The sequence below is a fragment of the Seriola dumerili genome, unplaced genomic scaffold, assembly GCF_002260705.1.
Source record: "Seriola dumerili isolate Sdu_G_001 unplaced genomic scaffold, Sdu_1.0 BDQW01000161.1, whole genome shotgun sequence".
NCBI classification, from domain to species: domain Eukaryota; kingdom Metazoa; phylum Chordata; class Actinopteri; order Carangiformes; family Carangidae; genus Seriola; species Seriola dumerili.
The window spans coordinates 5,408,032-5,428,143 of record NW_019174416.1 but is presented as its reverse complement, the minus strand read 5'-3'; the positions used below and the strand labels follow the sequence as shown (position 1 = coordinate 5,428,143).

General features: G+C 39.9%; 1 protein-coding gene across 1 annotated transcript in view; it reads right to left on the bottom strand.

Annotated features, from left to right (window-relative positions):
• nrg2 (neuregulin 2) overlaps positions 1-20,112 on the bottom strand; it is a 54,733-nt gene that overhangs the window by 13,927 nt on the left and 20,694 nt on the right. The window contains exons 3-6 of the mRNA XM_022752087.1: positions 11,619-11,781; positions 10,101-10,219; positions 8,983-9,106; positions 941-999 (exon numbers count right to left, since the gene is read on the bottom strand). Of these exons, the coding sequence (XP_022607808.1) occupies positions 941-999; positions 8,983-9,106; positions 10,101-10,219; positions 11,619-11,781 (465 nt within the window). The remainder of the gene's footprint in view (positions 1-940; positions 1,000-8,982; positions 9,107-10,100; positions 10,220-11,618; positions 11,782-20,112) is intronic.

Genomic DNA, 20,112 nt, shown 5'->3' with positions numbered 1-20,112 from the left:
GAGTGATGCTTTCAAATCTCATTACCCAGAGCCCTGAAATGTTGAACATGCTCTTAGTCCAAATCTTATTCTCATTCACTTGCCAAATTATGTGGCTTTTGGACACACTGTAGTTTCTGGTAATGACTGGCGGCTGTTCAAAACAATGTCAGGCAGACTTACAGTGTTCTCCATCTAAAGCTTTCAATTGTCAGTCCTGCTCCTACTCCAAAAGGTAAATCAATGAAAGATTTTTTCCTTTTGTTTAGGATGGCCACAGTACAGAGTAAGGACTTACAACCTTGTATTAATAGTTTCTATCCACATAGTTTTGCCTTTATCATTTAATTTTAGTGTTTACTGCTGGAAGACTTTGCAGCACCTATGGACCATATACAAAGAAAAGTGACAAAGTGTTGCAAATAACGCAAATAACTTTAACCTCCAGTATTGCTTGTATTAATTCTCTGTCTCCTCTGTTTCTTTTGGCGCCGTTCTCTGGATCAAGCTTGAAGAGAAGTATTTTATGTGGCGTTTACATCTAATACAGAATTTAAAAATGTAAGAGTAGATATAACATAAAAGTGTGGCGTTTACTGTTGAATTGTCAATTCTGGGGCTTTTTAGCAGCTTTCTAGGCCATAAGATTTCAATCAGATGAACTACAGTGAAAAATATCAAAATATCTTATGTGTAAATCATAGAATATCTAAATAGGTTGCTTCTGGTTGCCAGAGGAGACCACAGAGGAACCAGGGGAGACAGGGAGAGGAAGGAGTGGACATAGAGGCATGCAAACTCACACTCGCATACACACACGTTAACTTACATGAAACATAAGAGCAGGTTTGCAAACACACACAGACACACAGACACACACACTGCTCTCTCCATCCAACCCCTCCAATGTAGCATGCAGTATTTCAGTGGGAAGGAGACAGACAAGAGCAAATGGACATACTGTAGAAACCGGCCATGACGGAGTTTTGACAGCGGTCCCCCGTATAGTCATTGGGACACCTGATGGAGGGAAAACAAGACACAGAGAGGGCGGGGGGGTTCAAGATACAGAGGGAAGAGAGAGGATAAAACAGGAGGAAAGAGAAGGAGGAGAAGTACACAAAGACAGATAGAAAGGAGGGGGAGAGAGAGGAAGGGAAGGAGGGAGACACAAGAGAGCAGAGAGATGAGGGGTTAGAAACAGCACAATCCACCAACTACAGAGAGAGAGAGATGACCTGCATACCGTGACGTCACCGCCATCAATATGACATCACTGCTACAGTTAAGACATCATCACAGTCATGAGGGTCAAGTGATGGTGGTGCAGGAAGTAGGAGGGGTCAAACGTACAGTTGTTAACCTCTAACCCCTCTCACACACAAACACAGATGCACGCAGGTGCGCACGCACACACGCACACACGCACACACACACACACCTCAAAATAGCCTAATAATAGATTATAAACTCTCATTCACTGCATCCATTTCTGAACCCCTAACCACAACCATGATTAAATAAATAAAGCAAAGTCAAGGAAAACTTTAAAGTACATCTGATTTACAACGGACATACATTACTTTGATGTTCATTATAAAATGTCTGAAGAAACTGTAAAATGGCAGAAAAGGTCAGTTTGTACTCGCATCAGTGTTTGTATTGAAATTGTTTCAGCCATTAAGACTTAATATTTGTGAAGCTTAGTGTTTTTTGCACATGATGTCATCTCTATGTGAAGTGCATGGTACAGGAGGAGAGACACAATGTACATGGGTCACACAAAGCAGAAGCAAAGTAAAAGGAGCAAACACTTTTCTGGTCAGTTCTACTGAATACATATGATGGCTTTATTTCAAAATAAGAGTCTGACAGTCTATAAGAGTGAGTGGATGACCATTACAGGAACAAGATCATTTTACTGACACGTTAGCCTGGAATTGCAGTGTAGCAATGTACAAAGAACAGATCCCAGATTGTGTTTCTGTAAGTTTTTAAGTCTTTCTATCCTTTAATGGTTAAAAAAAAATGCCTAAACCTGCATTAACTGATTCTTCGGGCAAGTGGGAGCAGCACAACAAGCTGATGAGAGCTGTGAGAGTGAACCAAAACAATAAAGTTTCAGGCCATGAATCAATGAGCTTAAAGAAACTGTGATGTTCGGTAAAGATGAGAGGAAACTGCAGAGTCAGGTGATGAATCCCTGTGGGTTTGTCCCCTTTCACATTACACATTTGATCCACTGCTAATGTAAAAAAAACTGATTAGAGAAGCTTTAAAGCAGCTTTAAAATACTTGAAATGAATAATTTGCTAGATGAATTATCTTATTAAAATACAAAAGGTGGATGGGATAAGGAATATGTAAACAAACACACTGTAATATTGGTCTTGTGGATATTTCTGATATACTTATGACTTTATCAAAATGATGCAGTGTGGAGTTTCAGCTGCGGTTAGTATAATAAGTAGTCAGAATGTCTTTGAACGTGCCTTGTAGAGGTCGTTGTATTTTACGGTCAAAGTTGAATGAAGCTGAGATTTTGGGGTGAAAAAATTCCAGCAGGATCAAAGCAGTGTGCCCTGTTTAGTCATGCACATGCAGCAGTTTAGGAGAGTGCTGCTGCATTCTCCATTGAAGGAATCCCTGCTCTGTTTAATGCTGTGTTTGTGTGTTTGTGACCCATCACACACTTCTACCTATAAAAAAGCCTCAAATGAACCCTATAAACTTAAAGTCTTTAATTAGCTCCTGTCAAAACAACCTTCTCATGGATGCAAAAATGGTAAACTCCTAACATGTAACTCTTTTCTACAAATAAAGAAAGATAAAAGAGCATGCGCACACACAAACGCTAACGCTTCACAAACACACACACACACACACACACACACACACGTTTCCACAGTGTGTGAGCATGAAAATGGTTGGAAAAGGTTTTGGCATTTCTTGGGCATAAATAACAGCAGCAGTTTACATGCAGCTGCAGAGTGTGGTGTTTTGTTTCTGGATGGGTGGCGAGCTGTCAGCGATACCACGGGCTGAATATGATTCATATTCTGGCATCAGCCATCAAACTCACAACACTGAAACTAACAAGTAAGACTCCTCAAGGCATCACAGCAACTGGAAAACTGATACAAATACATGGTGCAATTATTGGTATTTTTGGTGGAGGGTACTGATACTGCCATTCTATTAATTCTTATCGGCTCTTTAAATGAAACACTACACGACCTCATTTCAAATAATGTCCTTGAGAAAATAAAAAAATCTTTCTGAGAGTGCTTCAAATCCTGAAATATCTTGAATTGTGTGTTTACAATGGGTGTCGTGGCTTTTACCCAGCCAGGTATAATTGATTTATTCTTTTAGCTGCTATAATTGATCGTAGATCAGCTTTTACTGCAGTCAAATGAAAAATAGGCATGTAATAGAAAATCTGATCCAACTGCAGAGGACATTATACTGTAGATGAATCACAACAATTGATGAACCACAGTGATATGATATTATGGGTGTGGCCCCATTACAGTCATTATAAGATAACAGAAGCTCAGCCCTCGTAATAACCACACTATTTATTACAGCGATTTAGTATCTGGTCAACAAATGTATCCAGTTTAAAATGCAAGGACCTTCGTCTTACCATCATCCCTATACTGTCCATATAACTGACTGGGTATCCTTTTCTCCTCTTTCTCACCACTGAAAAGACAACTTGCATTTTGAATCAATTACAGCAAAAACCCTCGGAAGAGCCCACTCAGCAATTTCCCATAGAGTTATAAATAGAGCAGAGAGAGAGAGAGAGAGGTGGGAGACACTCGGAGCAGAAGCAGCCCTATGCCGACAGAGCTTTTACTGTATATCATTTCTTTTCTCTTTTGCCTCTTCCATCTCTCTCTCTCTCTCTCTCTCTCTCTCTCTCTCTCTCTCTGCTTCTCTCCACCCTTTCTTTATCTGCCTGTGCTTGCTTTCCCTTTTTTTCCCAGCTGCACTGCTCTCAAAGGCCTGAGAACGAGCAGAGAGGAAAAAAGCCAGCACACCTTTTGTTCCAACCATCTGAATGAAAGCAAAGCCTGTGATTCATTTTGGTATATTCATTATACAAAGACTCATCAAATTTAAGAGTAAAAAAAAACACAGACAGCATTATGTCCAAGCATCAATACGAGATTGAACTCATGGCATTTTGTAGATTAGATTAGATTAAATGAACTGTATTGATCCGTGACGGCAAATTTGGCATTTTCATCCTATAGCTGGGAATACAGGGGGCTAATGTTTTCTGCTAACTGCCAGACTAGAGTTTACCAGCATAGCTCAGATGAATCAGAGGAGCTATCTGCAACTCTAAACAGACAACTATAACGCAGGTTGAGAGGATCAGTGAATAAGCAAGACACACTAAGCTTTAACCTGCCAACAGCTCGCCAGGGGGAATGTTTGTATGTACTGATCTCCACTTTAACCTCCACACTGTGTTTTAGCCAGGGTGCCTGCTGTCCTCGACTTTAACCTACAGACTCCATTTTGCAGTACAGCATTACTTTCCCCTTCAGGGAAGAGGAGATTATACGTTTCCATGGGCGGCACAAAAGAGCTTGCAAATACCACCTCAAATTTCAGGGATATTAACAATTATTTCTGCCTGCCAGTGCCATGCAGTGCCCTGATTTGCAGCTGCTTTGCAGATTTGTGAGCGTCTCCGTGTGTGTGTGTGTGAGTGTGGAGGTCTACATATCTCTGAAGTGAACAAGCAGCGCAGACAGTCTACAGACAGCAGTCTTATTTACATCCTGTTATCCACCGGCCCCAACAGACAGGCCAACAAAGGATGACAAAGCTGAGAAGCTACAGTAACTCTCCAGAAACTGCTCTGCTGCTACCTTGCTAGCTTGCCATAGCTTCTTTAAATATGCCCTGTGTTCATATGTATACCAATCCTGCACAGATGGTTGTACGATCCTGCACATTTTGTGCCTGTAAATTTCTATATACGCAGCTCGTGATGTCTGTATGCACCCTCTCCAACAAAGTTTTCTGCTTGTCAGCACCATGAAAAAAAAACCTGATTTATCCTTCAGCAATGACCGGAAGGTATATCAGATGAGAGATAGAGAGAAAGGTGGAGAGAGAGAGAGAGAGTGCAGGGGGAAGCAAGGGGTAGAAATATTGGGAGGGAGGATAGAGAGAGAGAGAGAGAGAAATGGAAATGAAGAAACAAAGCGCAGATCTGGAACAGACACCGAAGGATCTAAGGATGTATTTCTAGGAGATACATCCAATAGTACAGGAAGCATAACAACAAAGCTCTGGATCATGCTTGACTATACACACCATCTGCTTTCCACACTGTCAGGGGAAGAGTTGGTTACACATCTACAAAATGACCCAGAATGTATGTCAAGTTGGAACTGAAAGATTACAACCTCTGGTTTAGAAAAAAAAAACCTCTACATTTCACCAGGTGGAAAACAAAGACTTTTTTTTAACAGCTCAGGTTAAATTAAAACTTTGGTGACAGATACAGTTTGGATTTTAAAACACTGCACTGAGCTCAAAGCTATGCTGTACCATTTCATGTGTGCCAAAGAACAGCAATGATACAAGATCGTTTCTAATATGATACCATTTTCTACCTCTACTATACTATACTATACGTCAGATGCTACAGGCTGGAAGTTGTAGCCACTGTTTCAGTTACATCATACACCAATATGCTGAGAAATATTTACTTATTTTTCACAAAATCAACTATTAATTAGGATGTTATGATGTAAGTTGTTTTTATAGTATTTGCTTGAACTGTAACCTGCAACATTTTCATGTAAATGATGTTTTTTTTGTGTTTTTCTATGTAATAAGTTGATATAACACAACAGTGATTCATCTAATCTCCAGTTCATTAAATTTTTTTGCACTTGCTGTTCTAAACACCTACCAGTCTGGTAGCTCTTTCCTGAGGAAAAATCCTCCCACTCACAGGAAGTGATGCATTTTATGTTTACAGTTTGAAATAAACACAAGAAGAAGAACTGGACAGTTAACATGAGCAGTGAGCACATTAAACCACTCATGGTCTGCGTCAATGCAGAAATAGTTACAGCAGCACTACTGTTATATTTCTCAGATCCAGCTTGCCATGAATGGACCATTACTCTGTCAAGCAGCTTGTCCTGTGTCTTCCCTGTTGGGACAACACAAAACATGGCGACACAAACAGTCTCAGAGAAAAGGAGAAGATGAGGAAAAAAGGATATTTAAAAGACTAATGTTAGTCAGGCCTGAGCTGTGTATGTCTCACTGACGCTTTCCCTATATACCAAAGCCAAGCGCCTGCTGAACATGTTCAGAGTGAAAAAAGACAGATGGGCTGCTGTGTCTGTGTGAGGTGTTCATGTGTTTGTGTGAGCTCCTGAAAACCAAAACTTCAAAGCTGAAAAACAAACATTAAGAAAATGGATTATGTGGATCTGGTAGCTTCTTCCATTATAATGTTACTGTGCAGCAAACTACTGCCAAGTCTTGGACGTTGGAGGTAGTCACAGCACGTGAACGCACCACAGCGCAATATAAAAGCTGTGTCCCAATTCAGCGGCCACATCCTTCGGAGGCTGCATTTGAAGACCCTTGCATCGCGACTAGGCTGTCTCGTTCAGAAGGCTCCTCCCTCAAATGCGGCTGAGACATGTGGCTTTCTTTTCCAGGGCGCCAAAGGATCCATCAGGAGGATCCAACAGGTGGATCCTTCCTGGCCCAACCTATCCCGAGATTCATGGCGCGTCGGTAATGAAAATAATATAGTAGCAAATAACGCCGACGTAGAGTCTAAGTATTGGGTTTCAGCTCAGTTCAACAGCTAATGGGACAACTGTTTAAAAAAAACAAGGGTGTGAAAGAAAGTTATGTGTTGTCATGGTTGCTAGGCGACAGGAGCCGCGCTTTGCAACGCAACGATAAGGTGACGGCTGGTGACGCAAAAGCGAAAATCGTCCGTAGACCAGACCGTCTCATTTCGGTTTTGCCTTCGCAGCAAGGATACGGCCCCTGAATTGGGTCTCAGCTAAAGTGTTAGCTGCACAATCACAGAGAAACCTGCAGCAAGAAGTTTTAGACCAAAAGCAGTAAGCAGTTAGTGAAAAGACAAAGAAGAACAAATTCACTGTACTGTATTCATGTGTTCAGCAGCACCAGAGGGAGACAGCTACACAACAGATGGACAATACATTAAATATGCAATCATCATTCCCGCTTCTGCTCATGCTGAGTAGAACATGTTATATGTTTATCTGACAATAGATAATTGTCTGACGTGAAAAAAATGTAATATAATAGACATCTTTTAACAATTCGTTCCTAAGATCTGGTGTGTGGTTCTGTGATGCCCAGCTGGCATGCAGATTAAAAATGCGGGCTGGACACTGAATTGTTGCTAGTTCAATTCCCCTGCACCAGTTGTGGTTGGGGAGCTGATCTTGTTCACCTCTTAAAACTCCAATAGAAAACACTGAAACTAGGCACTGCCATGCATCTTTGAAGGCTATGTTATCCTCTAATTTTGTCATATTTTACACAGGAAGTCAAAAATGCCTGAAATCAAAGGGAATAAATGATATAACCTCCTGTTGAAATCATTTTCAGTAAACACTGTCAGAGGCTTCAGCTTCATGTCATCCCACCTCTGACAAGCAGTTTTGATATTCATTTAGTTTCGCCCTTGTTGCCCCGCATACTGTCAACTACACAAGTGATGGAGAAGTAAAATAAACCTATGGCAAATAATCCAGGAGGAAACCAGCTGCACTACTGACTTTCACTGTTAACGATCAACAATAATCCACAGTTGTAGTTGAATGAATGTAAATTATTCACGTTGTACCAACTTCTGTAACTTATGTAACAGTTATTATATATTACCAGACTATTAACTAAATGCTACAGATTACGTACAGTTAATACTGTTATTAGATTAGCAACTCTGTCATTATGGTTGCTGACTGACAAGATTAGCTACTAACAGTAGATGAATAAATTGAATAACAAAAAATCAGGACAGTCCAAATCACTGTACATTTTTTAAATATTAAAATCTGTCTTGTCTCCTCTGTCAATTTTGCTTCACTGAACGCCCTCAGCCTGCAAAATGTTTTGTGGTCACATGCCAACAGAGTGACCGACAGCAGAGACAGCAGCTTCTGTACTACGTCAGCGGGACGTCCTGTTCAACTTTTGTTCCTCTGAGCAACACTGTGCTCAGAGACATTTCTTAGCCCCGGGTAAGGAAAAACAGAACTGACTGTCATGTTAACTGTTTGCTAATGTAACTAGTGTATTCTGTCTGCAGGAGCAAAGAGGTCTCAGACCTTTGGATTCCAACATTAAAACCTACCATTGTCTCTGGTGACAAGGACGCTTATAATTTCCATTGGGTCCTATTAGCATATTGCTAACAGGTGAAAGTGATACCACCAGCTTTGCGTCTCATCTAAAATAGTTCGAACTTAAATGAATAAGTAACAAAATACAGAAATTTACAAATGTTTGTTTTGAATATTAGAAATAGATTAAATCTGATTTGATTGATTTACTTTCTGGGGCAAACACAATGAAATTCTTTTAATTTAAAGTCTCCCTCTTACTGAAAGCATCTTCTGAGGTGTCATGACAGGCAAACCTCGCCCGCTGTGAACTACAGGGATCCTCTTGGAGCACGACTCAACATATTTTGAAAGCATGCAGACATAATGTCTGACATAATGACACCTTCCCATTCACTTGAATGGGATAGTGGTCTCAGACTTTTGGACCCCGGTGTATGTGGCTCTGGTACAACCAGGGAGCCGAAGACAAGGTAGTGCAGTGTCACAGTGTATGATACCAGAGAGACAGAGGGAGGGAGACAGAGAGATAGAGGGAGAGAGGGAGGGAGGAGAGACAGTGGGAGTGACCACACAGTGATGACTGAGGGGACGGGGGCTGACTGAGCAACCAACTTACTTGCAGGACAGCTGGTTAATACCATGTATGAAGTAACAGTCTCCTCCATTGACGCAGTAGGTCTTCTCCGAGTCGTTACAGCGCCTCGCATGACTCACACCCGGAGATGGAGTAGTGGTGGTCACTACAAGGAGGACAGACGGACGGACGGACAGACAGACAGAGACAGAAAAGGCTGTCACCTCTTTATCAAAATAATTATTAATAATAATAATAAGTTTTTTTTTTTCAAATTTTATGGCAGCTATAGTAGTAGACATCCTGCCACACCATGCCACAGACCTTTCAAACCTCTTTGGTGAATTTCCAAGAGGTTAGTGCGACAAATCTATCAACTTTTTGGGCAGACATCTGTCATTTTCCAGCTCACGACTGCTGGTTTAGTGAGAGGAAAGATCCAGGTCCAGTTGGATACATCTCCTCCCACACACGCAACACACTTCTTTCTTCTTCCTTTCAAACTTGAAACTTTTATTTACAAGTAATTAAATCAACAGTTATTTTTTCTCTTTTTTGTTTTGCTACCACTGATTTTCTTGTCTGGGTTCTCCCTCAATACATTTCCATATCTTGTAAAATAGTCTGTGATATAAGCCACATAACATGCAACGCAGTTTGACCACAATTGACAAATTAAGCATGTAATTGTATGATCATATTCCTGCATATTTGATATCAAACAGCTTTTATAATAAACACGTTATTCTCTTCTGTTCAAGCCCTTTAATTCTGAAGAAGGGCTCCATAGGTGTGCTGTCAAATCTTAGTAGAAAGGTGAAATTGCTGAATGTAACAGAATAATAGCTCTCATGTTATTGTTAAAATACAGGGAGATCAAATTTTACTAGGCAGAGCAAGAATAGATACCCAGTGGATCTCATTGTAAGAAAGACTGATGAAAGAAACTCCCTATGACAATATGTTTAGGAACCAATGCTTAAAGAACAAGGCATAAAACACATAGATACATAGAAGTCATCTTAATGATTATCATCACTGTTTTGTGTCCATACATATTAATTGATCAGAAAAATTATGTTAGATAGATAGATAGATAGATAGATAGATAGATAGATAGATAGATAGATAGATAGATAGATAGATGTGTCATTTCTCACAGATCTGCACGCTGATTATACTCGTGGCGTTTTCTTGTCCTAGTGAGTTTTCAGCCACACAGGTGTAGTTGCCAGAGTCTTCCACACGGACACGACTGATCTGCACCTTTGAGTTTTTTCTTCAGTGAAAGGGAGAGAGAGAGAGAGAGGGGTAGACACAGACACAGAGGAGAGGAAAAGCAAGAGGGTGATACAGAGCAGATAAAAAGACACTGTCAGTTACTGTTTTTTCAATAAACCAGCAGAGTCATCTCTGACTGGACAAGAAATTAAATTTTTATTTCCAGCCCAGATAAGCAAGAAACAATTGATTGTTATATACAAATGTTTATTGTGATTGGCCAGCAAAACTAAGTAATAACAGGATTATAAAGACTGATTATAAGAAAATGGAACTGTAACCATTAAAAACTGAGAAAACACAAACCACAGACATTTAAAAGACGGAGGATAGATATTTAAAAATCTGCAACAATAACCGGTGTTGTTAATTTTGTAGCCCCATACAGTGTGATACATAATTTTGAACATTTTCAGCACGTCAGTACATTAAATAGTTGATTGCAAGCTTCAAACAAGTAAAAGGTGAGCTTTGGGTTGATATCTGTGCAATGTAACTCATACAACAAATATAGTACAACACCTGTGTGAACAGACAGTACAGAAGGAAAGCCAGTCAGCTTTCACTGTGCACATTAAAGGAAAATTTGTGCTCTTTAAGAACAGTGTTAACTCTATATTTCTAATATGAATATCAGGTCATCATGTTATATCATGTTAAAAAGTTGCTTATTTACACATCTAGCAAACACTTGTCAGCATGAGCATTCATTTGGAGTTGTGTTTGTGGCCCCTGGCTCTTTAGCTGCTAAAAGCTGCTTTATGTTCATTAGCTAACATTAGTTGCTAAGGTGAGTTTTAAGAGATCTTCAGCTGATAACAGCAGCTGCTGCAGCTGAAACGACACTGTGAGAGCAGTGAGACTGAACCAAAACAGCAAAGTGGCTGTGAAACCAAAACAACGAGCTAAGAGGCACTAACATGTTCCATAGAGCTTTGTTACTACAAGCAAACTCTTTTACGCAGAGTGCTGCAGGGGTGACATTTTTGTAGGCCAACTTGGAAGTTAGCATCGCACTGGATTTTTACACTGTCTTTTGGATTATTGCAGAAAATAAGCTCTGTGACTCATTCCTGCAGCACTGTATTACAGGAGGTCATTTGATTAATTGTTAATATAATACATTGATAATGTAGCTTTAACTTGTAGGTTTACTCATTGTAGATCTATGGAAGTTGGGGAAACAGGAAGTAAAAGTCCTGTTTTCTAACAGAGGCCACAGTTTGGGTACAGAGTGAAGTTTCCCACTGTCACCACAACAGAGCTGCACAACAGGAACCACTGCAGCACTTGTGAGAAGAAGCTCATTTGTCTGGATTTTTTACATTTTGAAACATATGGTCCATGCAACTGTGTAGGCTGCATACTAAGGGTAATACCCAGTCTGATAGACTCACTTGTTGGTCTTTATCTTGAGGTCTCTGCCTTTCTGAAGCTCGTGTCCATCTTTGTACCAGCGGAAGGAAGGGCTGGGATTCCCCGATGCCTCACACTTCAAGTACAGCTTGTCCCCTTCCATCAGTGACTGGCCTCGCATCAGCCGAAGCTTAGGAGCAGAGGCTGGACAGAGAGAGAGACAGAGAAAGACAGACAGATTGAGAGAGAGAGATACAGACCGACAGAGGGGAAGTGCGAGAAAGAGAGAGCGAGAGAGGAAAGGAGTAGAGAAAGAAAATAAAAGCTTGCATTATTGAAATTAACTTAAACATTCAGTTAATCTATCCATTTAAGTGTGTGTGTATGTGTGTGTCTGTGTGTGTCTGTGTGTGTGTTGCCGATAAAAATGTGAGGGTTCAGATGTCAGGGGTCAGAACCTGAGGCACCAGGTCAAAGTTCACATGAGAGATAGCTAAAGAACGAAGGAAAATCAATAATGTTTGACACAACACACACACACACACACACACACACACACACACACACAGACACACATAGGAAAAGCACTTGGGTCAGGTCTGAATCCTGAAAAGCAAAGACAAACTGAAAGCTTACAGAGAAAAAAATCTTGCCTCAAAAACTCTCTGCAGTAGATTTTCACTAAGGAGCAATGTTTGTGTGTGTGTGTGTGTGTGTGTTTACGTATGTGTGTGTGCGCGCATGTGCTTCATCAGTCTCAGGAGAGTTTCGCTCTCTCTCTTCTCTCCTTAAAAACTACAACAGACTGCATCACTGACATCAGCGTAGGCAACACACAGAGAAGCTAAAGCAAAGAGACAACTCAGCACCATCTAGCACCATTTACACACACACACACACACACACACACACACACAAACACAATTTTTACACGTATGTCTATGTACAAAATGTGGGCCTAACACACCCACATGGGCCTGCATACAAACACACAGAGTGTTGTAGTGATAGGATACGCTTGATCAGCTACATGGCGATTGTTGTACAGGCTCCTCACAGCACTGCTGCAGCTTCCATTTCCTCCTCATATATGTGCAGTAGATACACCAGAAGTCGGGCTTCATGCATTTATATAAGACACTGTAGGTCTGTGTGCCTGTGTATGTCATCCTGAAAGTTGTGGGCTGCCAGTCCCATGAAAAACTCATAACTCCAATTTCAGTTCTGTATTAGATTTAGCTGGAGAACTTCATGGTTGTCCAAGACTTCCTCTCATACTGTACAGAACATACAAGACATTTATGATTACACAGCAAGAGGTGATTGTGATGAATGGTCTAAGTACTAAGCAGCATTATTTTTTTAAGTTTCACAGAGTGACAGGAAACATCGGGTACAGGGACATGGGGATGACATGCTGCAAACATTCATATCCAGACATGAACTGAGAACATTTTCAGTTTTACATCTTAGTCCGCTGATTTTAGATCTCTGAATTACTGCCAACATTTAAGATGTTTTCAGCAGTTCAAAAAGGTCTGGTGTTGTCGTCATTAATGGCTGTTTTCCTGGTTGGAAATACAACCAACCAATCAGACTTCGATAGGTGGGAATTGCACTTCTACTTCCTGGGCCAGAGCCACAAAAATGGCAGCAAATGATGACAAGTACAAGTGACCCATATAGAAATGTAATTTATGACAAGTACTATGTCCCTCTATCAAGAGTGATGTTGCCCTATACTTCACCTAAGTATAACATGTTGCGAGCGTATATGTTAATGATACATATTTAATCTATATATGCAAGTTTATTAAACAACATACATATATAAATTCTATATGCTTATATACAGTATGTTTTTCTCATTAATTTTAATATCTATCTTCCCATGCTGGGACTTTGGACCCTACTGTATATAATATTAACATACATTGACAGGCTTTGGGATGAATATATATATTTATATAACCTATGATTACATAAGCATTCATACATAAACATACATATTTGTATGGGCTAGACATATACAGTATGTCAATATATGAAATTGTTCAAATTTCCAGTAGGCTTCATATATAATTTTTTACATTCTGTATATGTTTTTATTTTATAGGTACATATATTTCATATATTGAAATTAAATGTCTGTACATATTACATTTGCATATGGGGACATGGGTGTAGCCATACAGGTCACTGTGTGTCAAAGTAACTACTCTTACTGTATGTATGTTTGGACATGACAAATGATCAATTATCTGCTCTCTGTACTGACAAAAAGTGAAGGCTAGTTGGACCCACCGCCACAGTCTCAGTGACTATTGAAAAAGATTTTCTTAAAGTAAAAGTAACGTGTTGAGAGGGAACCAATGGGCTTGGAGCGAAGTCCCACAGACAGAGTGCAACAGTCAGCAAATTACACAAGTGGAAGTCAGTGGTGATAAAAAAAATACAAACTCTCGGTGGAATGAAAAAGTAGAACCCCCCATGAAGTACCCTCCAAACGGCTTGCAGTTATGTAAGTAGGATTTAGGTATGATTTTTAGACTTGCAACAGAACAAGCAGCACATCCTTAAATCCATTTCTCACATTTTCTGAGATTTAGTCTTGTCACAGACTCGACACACACTGTTGATGTATAATTCCACGTCACACCAAAGTAAATCATCTCAACATCACCAGATGCGCTCTCTCTCTCTCTCTCGCTCGCTCTCTCTCTCCATGGCTCCTGGCTTATAATGAATTATACTGAAGAATAGAGTGTCACTGTCATCATATATTTTTTGGAATAATTTGCCTGCTATTTTGGTATTTTCTTGAATGAGACTCCATATGCCATAGACTCAGTTAGGACTGGAGCCTCTGCTGAACCTTTACTCGACTACGCCAGACTTGATTTCGGCTCGTGTTGACGGATGAAACCGAACAAAGAGAAACGTGAGAGCACTTTTTCTTCCAGCCCTGAAGCAGACAGGTTCTGAATTCACAATGTTACACTTTGGAGCCAATCATAATTCACTTGCTGATGCACTTACATCCAAGTTACATTCATGACTTTAAAGCTGCACTAACCGTTACTTTTACATTAATAATGAATCAAATGACGTGTCGGACCGCTTCTGTCACTCTCTGAAAACAACAATCCAACGTTCACAGCCCTTCCTCCATGATTGGCCAGTTGTGTGGAGGTGAAAACTTCTCTCTCTAACTCTCTTTCTCATTTCTTGTGTCATGTTCACAACACAATGCAACACTCTGATGCCAGGAGAGATTGTATGGAAAGCGTGTGGCCTGCCTTCGAGTGTGGCCGTTCAGAAATGCTATAAACACTGCCTTTCAATGCAGGTCAGAAACCACGTCGTACAAACTAGCAGCCCTTAAACTCCTGTTTTATACTCCTGTAATTTGCCACACCAGGTGGAGCATCCAGGAAACACATCATATATGATAGCTCACATATAGTAAATCCAATGTGGCATGAATGCAACATTAAACCTTTGAAGCTGAGCTTTATTCCAGAGGACAGAGCTAGCAGGAAGTCATTACAGGAAACATTCACAGTGTAACTCACATTTAAAACAAGAAGGAGTTACCAGGACCCTTTATTATTTTGGAAAAAATGTGTAAAAACTCATCAATTTACTCTTTAATCCAGTCATGACAAATTGTTTTCTATACGACAGTGAGCAGCCTGCCCCGCTGTTTTCACCCTGCATTTTGCTTTGGATATTTTGCAGGAGACAATGAGCAAATCATGGAAACTGTAATCTAATAACAATGTACCATGTGTGGAAAAGAGATGAGATTTCATTGTGGGAGGGGCGACTTTAGGCCAATTCCAGCAGTACGGATTTGACATTTAGACTTACAATGACAAAATACCTCTGAGAATAATAATCTTTGTTTGTGTTGTGCTTTTCAAAAGCAAGTTACAAAGTGCTTCACAGTCAGTAAATACATTAGAAATAATCAACAGTAAATTAACTAGAAATGCCACCAAACAAAAGAAAGAAAATACAGCAAGGGGACACAAATAACACGGCAGCATCAAGTATGAACATGAAACTCTTGCAGATACTGATTTTGTCTACAACACTCCAACATCACTGGTAAAACACCCATCATCTCAAACCCTGAATGAGTCAGGCTGAACTACAGACTCACTCTACACAAACACTACACTACAGTTGTTAACATATTTGTATCATTTCACTGTGGCAAGGCAGCACAATAAAAAAATAACAGAGAGTGTGATAGCTGTGACTTCTCCAAAACAGGGAGTTCATTTAAAATATGTGTGGGAGAAAGAGAGTGAGGTGTTAAAATGAAATTTAGGTCTCTGCAGATTGGGATATTTTTTGAAAGCTTGGCATAACACACACACGAGTAGGAGGTTAAGACACACAGGAGGAGAAGGAGAGGACAGCCAGTTTGTCCATACATCCAGTGTTAAATAACAGTCAATCCTTCTGTCAATCTATTCATCAATCCCTCCAAACTACCTCAAGTGATTAACTGAATCACATTTTCTGGAGCAGTGCACCGCTCGTCTTCCTCAGCGCTGTTCACATTGTGTGGCCTGAGCTGTGAATGATGTCAACCTTACAGGTTTATTGCGGCATTTTGGGGAAATACTCTTATTCACTTGCTGGCTGAGAGTCAATCGATACCACACTCATGTCTGGGCAGTGAGTACACAGCTAAAGCCGATCTTCTATTAGCCTAGCTTAGCATAAGGACTAGAAGCAAGAGGGAACAGCTTGGCTCAGTACAAAGTTAAAAAGATTCTCCTATCAACACTAAATCTCATTACACATTACATATTTTAACAGGTGCAACACATAAACAAGCAAGAACATGAATAAGCATATTCCCAAAAATGTCAAACTACTCCTTTAAAGGCATAAAATCCTCCCTCAGGTCCTCTTCAGCTGCATCAGTGTGTGATTATCACCATATTTTATGATTAAGTGTTGAAAGGTTCTGTTATATTCTGCAGCACTATGGATTCAGCTAATTTCCTTTAGATAATTCCCAAACAAACTCTCTGCACTAAGAGGTTGCATTTTACATGGAAGTGGAGGGACTGATGGTAATAACATAATAAGAGCAGGGGAGCTACATTTTTTTCCATTTAAGAGGAAACAAGAGAAAATTGTTGGACTTCTTTCCTCATGATATACAGTAGTTCTTCCTGTATGATTGTTCATGGTGAGTCTAGAGAACTTTTTCACTCTTAACCTCTATAGTTATGGAAATACCTTAACATGTAATTATGTTATCTACAGTTTGCTAAAAAGCTAATTCAATCCTCCTAGAAATCACGTTTATGTACTTCAAATTTGCGAGAAAGAATATGTTGTGAGCGAAAACCAAATTATGTTTTTAATTAACATAATGACGAAATGTTAAACATATCTGCAAAATCATGACGTGTTCCTCTCAAACAAATCTGAAAATACTGATCTTATCTGATTCCCTATCAATATTCGTTCTTCTAACAAGATATCCACTTGTACTACAAGTACAACTACAGTATGATTCATGTTTTAACCCAAGTTTTTTTTTAATCACATACAAGACTTAGGATGTGAACCCCAGTCTCTGGTGTCAAATTAATATGCGTTTTATGTCAACCACCTACCCTGAATACCTCCCTACCTAACCTTCTGGGCCAGAACATGACACTTCCTTAACTTGGGGGGGGAGGTTGTTGCCAGTGAACATAATCCAGGCAGCAATTACATTTCCTAATGAAATGTAAGTGGCAAAGCAAATTAATAGTACATAAACAAAATTTCTAGGAGCCAGGGTTGGAGTGGGAGAGCTGCAGATTTTTCAGTTGAGAGAAAACATGAGAAAATGATTCAGTTTGTTTTTCTGTATTTTATGTTTCTACCTGTATGATTGTTCAGTGCAGATCCAACATGGTGACGTAGCTAAAATCTGATATTTACTGTTTGTGTTTGAGGTAGCTTAACTATTTCCTGCTATTAAACTCTATTGTAATATAAAAGTACCTTTAATTTACAGTAGGTCTTATTGTAAGCCTCAGAAATACATACTTTTTCTTAAAACAATCAGATGAGATTGCCCCATTTGTTTCCAATGCAAATTGACTTTGTAAAAACCAACCTCCCAAATCAGACAAATAATTCTACCAGTATTGGAGGAGACCTTGAAACAAGATTATTTTAGCCTATTGGTGCATATTTTTCCTTGTTTTAATAATAATAAAATCTATGTGAGACTATATTTTTAAGAGCAGCTCCACTTAACAACCATCCACCTGGTGGGTCTAAGGTGAGACTGTCAGGCTTTTAAGCTGGTAAGTGCGGAAACGAGTGGTGAAAGTCAGCCTGAAGCAGCTGCGAGTGGTGAACCTGGTTACCAATGAGATCATCCCTCTCTGGGACGCTCTCCTCAGGCAACATGCAGGTTTTTGTCAGCATGGGGAAGTTAACTGAAAACCAGAAAAGAAGATAAATGAAAACCAAGAAATTACCCTTCATGAATGTGACATCCACATTTCATGGGTGTGACAGTGTCGGATTGATTGAATCAATACAAATTCCCACTCCGATTTCAACTCATTTTTAGCATCAGACATAATTCTCCAGGTCACTTTGGGTATTCAAACATCCTTATGAGTTTGTCCTTTATAATGATTGATACATTTAAACTGTTTGTGTCTATTGTTTGGCTACATTATTTTGATCAGACATCAAAATGCCTGTTGTTCATCATCAAAGAACTTCTGCTCTAATGGCCAAGTGCATTCATTTTAAATTAAATTCAATGACTGATCAATACAGACCTTCACTGATCTTATTTTAGTGTAGATGTGATGATTAATTCATAAATAACAGGTAGATTCTCGTGGTTGAATCTTACACCGCACGCACCCATTGGTTGAAAAGGCTGTAAAACATATAAACAATCTTTCTGCTCACTCGACTGTTGCTGCTTGATGTTCCTAAACCAAATCACAAATGCTGAGGAGGAGGAATTCACTGTGAAGGGTTCTCCATTAAGTCTTAAAACCACTCTCTCTATGCCAGAAATACATTAGCACCTATAGGGTACATTAGGATGTTGGACAGATGATGTTTTAAATGAGTAATTCAATAGATATGTCCATACTGTCTCATTGCCCAGACTTTCAGACATGTAAGACAGCACAAGGATCACAGGACAAAAAAACAGACCGCTGTGTGCATCAAACACAACATCTTATAAACATCTTAGAACATTTTTTTCAAGACACTAGATCTTTATTAAAAGATCAAGATCAATGCAAAAGGAAACCTTTCATGCAAATTTGGGGAATAGGGACCGACTAATTTATTGATTTGTCAACTGGATAAACAGTGAAGGGTTTGGCGGGATACATGGGGCAGAACACTGCAATTGCAGGATGGAAATGTAGACATTTGGAGATAATGAATGCTGGGACAATTAATCAGCAACACGCTTCTTCAACCAAAAGCATAGTATCAGCACAATCCTTCAGAAGTCTGTCAAACCTGCGTCCATATTACACTGAGGTGACGTGAAGTAATGTGGGCTACAAACATTACCTTTTGCTTTCCTGTCTGATGTCGACCCTGGAATAGTTCTAAAATCCAAAAACGAAACTGTTTATTTTTGTATCTATGAGTTTCTACCTGTAAAACTATTAGTAAACAGACTGGAGAACATCCAAGTCAGATAATAAATCCTGTGGGCCCCGTCAAAACCTCCTCTAAGATCCTCCAAAAACGCCTATTTTTGGCAGCACTGCTTGCTAACAAGTACAGAAAAAATATTGTGATAAAACGCCAATAAATTTAAATTGATTTAATTTGGAAATGTTGTGTTTGAGGTTGAGATTTGGTTTGATAAGGAATTATTCTTTTGACTGTAAAGAGCAAAGCCTGCACAACAATCCTCAGTTATGCATAAAAACAGAGAGAGAGAGAGAGAGAAAGAGAGAGAGAGAGTCTCTGAAATACATGTGCACGAACACAATTAGAGTAGATTCTCACATCCCACACAGAACAAGCACCAAGCAAGCCATAACAAGTCTAATTCTGCAGCTGCAATTTACACACACACACACACAGATTTTCCACAGCACTGTGGTTGTGTATGAGAACATGTGTGATGCACAGATGTGCACGTGTGCATTTTATTGTCTGCACTGACGGATGTGTGCTGTTGTCTGTGTGTGTAATCGTGCTCTGAATATGTGTGTGTGTGTGCAGTGTAAGTTGCTGATCCAAGCCTTCTGTATCACTGAGTGATGGGAGAATTCCTCAGTGAGAGCACAGAGGGGTGGGGAAAGTGGGTGGGGGGTGGGCTGGGGGAAAGGGGGGTGGTGGTGGTGTTGGTAGGGGAGCCACAAATGGACAGCACTGTCTGGCCAATAGCCTGTGACTAGCCTGTTCCACAAGCCAATCACACGTGACCAGCGCTCCCATCAGTTGTCCATCAGGAGGTCCTTCTTTCAAGGTCAGCTGATGCTCCCTCCCTCCTCTCCTCCCTCTCTC